Below are 6,683 nucleotides of genomic sequence, written 5' to 3' on the forward strand. Positions count from 1 at the left end.
AGATATCATGATTCAGGCAAATCTGATTTTGGGATTATGAACCATCTACAGAGGATCCAGCAATTTGGACGGTTTGATTGAATTATGTGTATGCCGGATGTACGGCTTGCAAGTGAAGGTGTATGCACCATCAAGAGAGAGGAATGTTGCAATAAAGCCAAGAGAGATCTGGGACGTCTACATACAGAATTTTCTAAATTTAGAAAGGATCCCAACCACGGAGACCTCTTTGATCCAAGCAAACACCACTAGGAACATGAGGAGTTAGATGATACTCATGCTGCGTATGAAGTTTGATACTCCGGCACTAAAAAAATGGTGACACGTGGCATATATTAACTCAAATACAACCCAATAGATTGTGAAGCCCACTGTCGCCAAATCACAATCTCAAGATCAGATTGGTTGGACGATCCTAACTTCTGATTTGTGGAGATTTGTTTGTGGAAATAGGACCGTTGGTTATTTTTCATTTTTAACCATTCAATGATTGTCCACCAACTCAATACTTAGATAACTAAATAAGCTTATTTTTTTAATTCATAATACATCTACACTGAGTACCATATTAGTTCGATGACTAGTAAGCCACATGTGCAATTTTAAAGTAATTTCTAAACGCCAGTGTATCACCTGTCACCCTCAGCCAGAGTATCAAAGTTTCTCTACAGGAACAAAACCACACAAGGAGGAAAAATCAAATACATTGCCAACCCACAGCATCACCATCCTACCTTTTTTTTAATCTTTCTTTCTATAACTTGAATACATGAAGTTTGTTACATTCATGGATAGCCAGTGTGCAACCACCTAAGAAAATATTAAAAAATGAAAAGAAAAAAGGTGACTAGACCAATACGCTTATTCTTTATTGCACGTGCTAGGCATAACCATGTGGGAGGGAGTCCCAAGGGCACGCTTGGGTTGAATCAAGGTGACAGAAATAACTGACCTAGGCTCACAGCCCCTAAGGGAATGTCTCTTGCATTGGTTATCTAAACATCCTATATTAGAAAATTAGAGATGATGTGAACATGAGCTCATTCCCCAAGAAACAAAAATACAAGAGAATGTGATAATTACTTACTTTAACACCTTTTTATCTTAATCATAGATGCAATAATCATCAAACCTTTTTGCAGGGAAAAAGCTTTTCTTCTTTCTCTCTCTCTCTCTCCTCTTCAGAGATTGGTACTATGATGATGATGATGATGATATAGATGATTAAGTGATATTTATATCCCCTTCTTTTTATATGAGTGCACCCCATTTGTCTACTTTGGAACTTGGAGTAGTACTAAAGGTGGACTGTTTTAAGTATGGATAGTAGGAAAAGGGGAGTGAATGTATAAAAAAACATGGGGTGTAAATATCACTAACTCATAAAAGAAGGTAATGATGAAGTACATGATATGGGTTTTGCATGGTAAAACATGTTAATGATGATGAAGACCATGACATGGGTCTAGGATTCTAGATCTGTGGAGAAGAAGGTTTACATAAAAGAAACTATTATCTAATCACAAGGAAAAAAAAAAAAGAAAAAGAAAATAGGTTCACTAAAACTTGAAAAACTAGTGATGAAGAAAAATGATAGGGGGTCATGTTTGTTTTTTTATTTTTTTTTTATTTTTGTGGATTAGGGTTTTGGGTATGGTAGAAAGTTGTGCATGGGAAAAGGGTGGGTATTGAAGGGTAATGTAGTGGAAGTGGTACAATTCATGGAATGAAGCTTGTGGCCCAGAGTTTCCAAGGCATTGACTTGTGACCTGAGGAATTTGAGGTAGTTTGCAGCTTCATCAAGCATTGATGCAGTGTCCATCTTGCTACCACCAGGGACCAATCTCTGCAATACCCTTATCCTATCACTTATCCTCTCTCTCCTTTGCCTTGCTGCCATTGTCTGTGGGTCACTTGATATCTTCACATTCTTCCTCTTTGGCTTCTCTACCACCTCCACTCCTAAATTCACTGGCCTGAATGCTGCTGCCCTATATATCATCTCCTTCATATGAGCCATGGCCTCAGTGTCCGTCTCTTCAATCGACGACCCCGAAGAATTTGGCTGTCCAAAGTTGATCTCCAATGGCTGTTGATGCTTTTCTGACTTGGATTTCTTGGATTTCCGCAGATTGTCGGCGATGAGCCGAAAACCAACCTCTGTAGTTGAAGCATCTGATTGAAAGAGGTCAAAATAAGGATAGTTGTGTTCCAGGTCATGTTCTTCTTCTTCATTGCTTCTCTTGGAATTAGGCCTAGTGTTTGAAGATCCAAGATGGGCAGTCATGGCAAACGGATTCGAGATCACCTCATCGTGCTCGCTTACCTGCCAGTGCGATTCTTTGCGGCTCTCGTTAGAGCCCATGTTCTCAGACTCTCCTGATGAAACAGTACCATTACAGCAGCTCGAATTCCACAATTTGTTGGGGTTTGAGAATATCACCGAAATGCCATTGTCCTCCACCGTCCTCTCGGTGTCTCTGATCATCGTAGGCAGCAAACGGTTGAGAGATTCGATGGACTCTGCCGTGGAAAACCGGATCTTTTCATCTTCGATGTCATTAAAGACCTGTGAACCATCAGAATGGCTGAAATCGGCCACTAGACCGTTTAGAGGATTCCCAATCAGAGATGAAGAACATAACCGAGCAGTCAAGGCTTCTCCCCAAGTATCCACTACTAGCCTCATCGCATCTTGACTCTGAGATAAATTCAAATTCGAGCTGCCGTTTGTCGAATCTAGAGCTGGAGCCAACCGCTCAACCGTTTCACATACTCTATCAGAACTCGAACAGGTGCCGTAGGCCTTACTACCTTCTATCATCAGACTTGGGTGGAAGATACCTTGGGTGAGGTCCATTTTCACATCAGATTCTGTAGAATTGTTGCAGATTTCAGAACTCCATAGACATGGAGGAATGATCACCTTGTTTGAAACAGTTTGCAGGTTGTCCCATCCCAAATTATCCATTCGACGGACGAAATGCTACCGTTGCAGCAACTCTTCTATTCCTGAAAACCCAAATGAAGAAATTTAAAAATTTTTTTTTAAATTAAAAAAAAAAAAAAAAGAAAAAAAAAAGAAGGATCAGATAAACAAGTACTCAAAAGAGCTAAATAACCAATTTGTGTATTACTGTTACATCGAATTTCAAAACATAAATAGTTTCATCTAAATTTAGAATCTGCCTACATCGAATCCAGTTGGCAAGTCAGGTATCATTCAAATAAAAGAGAAACAAATCACAACAAAATAAAAAACTTCTCAGGCAACAAGGCTACTTCCAATTGCGCGGCATACCTTTTCCAAATCCGGCGGTCACCCAAATCAGAAATTCAATCAAACAGTAAAATTCATTCAAGAAACTTGGATTCTGGACAAGACCTGTCTCATGAACTCAAGACCAAGTAAGTCATTCTAGCAAACAATGTACTAAGATCGCCCAATACAGCGAAAACAACGAGCGAAGATTGGTATTCACACAGCGACGGAATGGAAGAAGTTATTTCCAGACTTGGTTTTCTTGAAGGAGTGAAATTCTTTGATTCTATCTGCCATGTTTACAGCTAGATCTACTTATATAAAGAGAGAAGAAGGATAGGTAGATGGTCCTTGCTAGTACTAGGAGAAAACAAAGAGTAATGCATATAATTATCAGAAATACTTCGATAGTAATCCTAGATGTATTGTGACCATTGGACAGTCTAATCAATTGGTCTGAACTGTCCATTAAGTCCAGAACAAATTTCATAGGTTACCGTTGAGAAATTCCACTGGTCTAATGATATAATACATCCTTAGTTTGGCCTTATTTTCTCTACAGCCATTCTTTTTCCAAGCCATCGATGGGATTGTTACAATTGCTTAACAAAATTGATTTTTTTAGATGGATTGAATTGTTGATTGGACTTGTTTTTTATAAACAATCTTGACCGTCCGTACTAAAGACCATTGATCAAATGGTTAGTATTTGTTAGATGGGTGTGATGTTTTTATTATAGCCCATGGAATGTAAACGGGAACTAACCAATGGTCTAGATCAATGGATCGCAATTTGGAGATCTGTGTAATTTATAGTGCTTCCAGAGCACAGGAGCATTTCTCTGTAGCAATATTAGCCTTTTGTTTTTTTTTAAAAAAATGAGGCTGGACCAGATTGCCTGAGATCTAGGTGGAGCCTACCGTGATGTTGTGAGAAATCCACCCCGTCCGTCTGTTTTTTCAGCTCATGTTAGGTCAGGAGCCCAAAAATTAGGAGGATCCGAAACTCAAGTGGGCCACACAATAGGAAAAATTAGGGAGGGAAATGCCTACCCTCGAAACCTTTCCGGGATCCACCTGAAAACACAAAAATATTGTGGCCGCACGAATATTTCAACTGTGGGTGTACAATTCCCACTGTTTCCTCTCTTGTTGCTTGAGTTTTGGATCCGCCGATCATTTTTGGGCTCGTGTTGTAACATGAGCTGGAAAAACGGATGGACGGGATGGATTTCTCACAAACATCACAGTGGGACCCACCTAGCTTTTGATTGGGCCCGTCGAGTATGTGCTCGACCTAACCACTTTCAAACTGACGTCGTTCGAGCATGCCTTGCGTGGCCAGCTTTGGCAGCAGCACGTGGCATACTAAAAATCTGCCCCGTTGTGTCACCACGCAATCCGCGTCCGGGAGAGGAGAGGGATTTTAAAAAGACGGGGAGCATGAGATTTCTGAGATGGTTTTGAATAATAGAAGTTGGCAAAAGGCCTGCACCTCTTTTGGTTGCATCTGCTCTTCCATTTCCATGCGCTCTGCCAACTCTCAGTGGTAGACAACATTGAGAATGCACATTCACACCACTAACACAACCCCTCTCTCTCTCTCTCTCTCTCTCTCTCTCTCTCTCCAATATAAAGCTACAGTAATCATGATACTAATCATGACCATCGATCCTTGCTTTTCTTGCTACTGATTATTACTGTTATAATGATAGTAACTTTATCTACAGCCACTGTTTTCCTCATTTGAACCGTACATACAAGATATCATTCCTACAGTCAATTCTAGTGAATTGAATGTGAGATGATTTTAACTGTAGATCATAATGACCATGGGTCTTAAATGGACTTAATTGTTACGACATAGTATAGGAAAGTGCATTAAAGCGTACACGAATGTAAGTTAAAGAAAGAAATTCCTTTGATTGTCCTAGGTCACTTGAGATTGGATATAATGGTCATTAATTAAATATTTTGAGCCATGGATCTCAGTACCATATTGTTTGTATGTTATAACTTGGGGTTGCTAATGCCATTATAATGATGAATGTGGTCATCCTTTATGAAGGGACCAATGATGAGTTGGAATTGAAGGTTTCCACCATCATGTAGGACAACAAGTTGGCGTGCCTTCGCCTTACTCTAAATAGGAGTGTAAGCGTATCTCTTGCTTTGGTCTTATTAAGCATTTGCCTTAGTGAATCAAGGTTAAGTTTCTAGATCGGAAAGCCCATCATGTCTGGACTTTGATCAACTCGAGGATTCAATGAATTTGATTAGTCCTTACATTTGAAGACTTGTGAGAGTTCGGGGTCAATATGTGCCTTGGCTCTCTTTGCAAGATGATCATGTGAACAATACAAGTGGGTGTATGTAGTAGGGGTGCATCCATCAAGGTCCATTAATATTCATATAGGACAATAAGGAATCCATTGATTTTCTAAAAACTTATGGTTTAGATCTAAGAGATTAGATATTCATAAAGCAATTTTTCCACTAAGCTCAGCACTCAAAAAGGTTTTAAAAGGTGTTGTAAGTGTTTTTAATTGTTACATTTTTATTTTAACCATTGATAATATCTTTTATTGCATTTGATGATGATTTGATGGTCTAAATTTAGGAGTCCATCACTTCAGTGTACAATCATGATAGTGAAAGAATTTGACTAGATATAAATGCATGGGATACAACAGAATTATCGAATTACAATATAGCAGGGCATATGGAACACTCTAGTAGAGTATCTTAACTATTATTTCCTTGGAACCTTAGTCTCATCCTTACAAATAGTTCTTCTCTTATACAAAGAAGAGCAATAATATAGTGAGAGAGAGAGTGATTACCCTCTCCTTCCCACCTCTATCACACTGAACACGGATAATACATCGTAGCTACTGATCTACTCGTTGAATTTTGCTTAATTAACCTCTTTGGGCGAAGAATCTGATATCTCTAATAGCGCTTGATGCTCTTAGATGGAAGTTCTTTGGCCATAATTGTATTCTGAAAGTTTCTAATGGGGCACTCACTATAATGAAGGCATCCTGAAGTGAAAACCTCTACAAGTTGATCGGTAGCACCATATCGGGTGGAGTTGCAGCCTTTGTAGCGGAGTCTACATCAGCACGTTTGTGGCATGCATGCTTAGGCCACATGAGCGAGCATAATATGAAGGTACTACTTAATCGTAGTTTAATTCCTACTTGTAAGAATTTTGATATGAATGTATATGAGCACTACATATACAATAAACATTCAAAATCATCTTTTAAAATCGAAAAACATATTAGTAGAGGATTACTTGATTATGTGCGTTTTGAAATGTGGGGGTCATTGCCTATTGTTTCTGGGGGGATTCATCGTTTTTTTGTCACGTTCATTTATGATTACAATAGAAATGTGTGGGTTTACTTTTTTAAAT

The 6,683-nt window shown here is 38.9% G+C and overlaps 1 protein-coding gene across 1 annotated transcript; it reads right to left on the reverse strand.

Moving 5' to 3' along the window:
- Nucleotides 1-801: 801 nt before the first annotated feature.
- LOC131217655 (transcription factor bHLH87-like) lies at nt 802-3,618 on the reverse strand. Its single transcript, XM_058212606.1, has 2 exons — nt 3,302-3,618; nt 802-3,012 (listed from the first exon to the last, which is right to left on the reverse strand). Exon 2 carries the CDS (start codon nt 2,969-2,971, stop codon nt 1,640-1,642), a length of 1,332 nt encoding a protein of 443 aa, XP_058068589.1. The 5' UTR covers nt 2,972-3,012; nt 3,302-3,618; the 3' UTR covers nt 802-1,639.
- Nucleotides 3,619-6,683: the final 3,065 nt, after the last annotated feature.

Source organism: Magnolia sinica, chromosome 1 (genome assembly GCF_029962835.1).
Source record: "Magnolia sinica isolate HGM2019 chromosome 1, MsV1, whole genome shotgun sequence".
Lineage (NCBI taxonomy): Eukaryota > Viridiplantae > Streptophyta > Magnoliopsida > Magnoliales > Magnoliaceae > Magnolia > Magnolia sinica.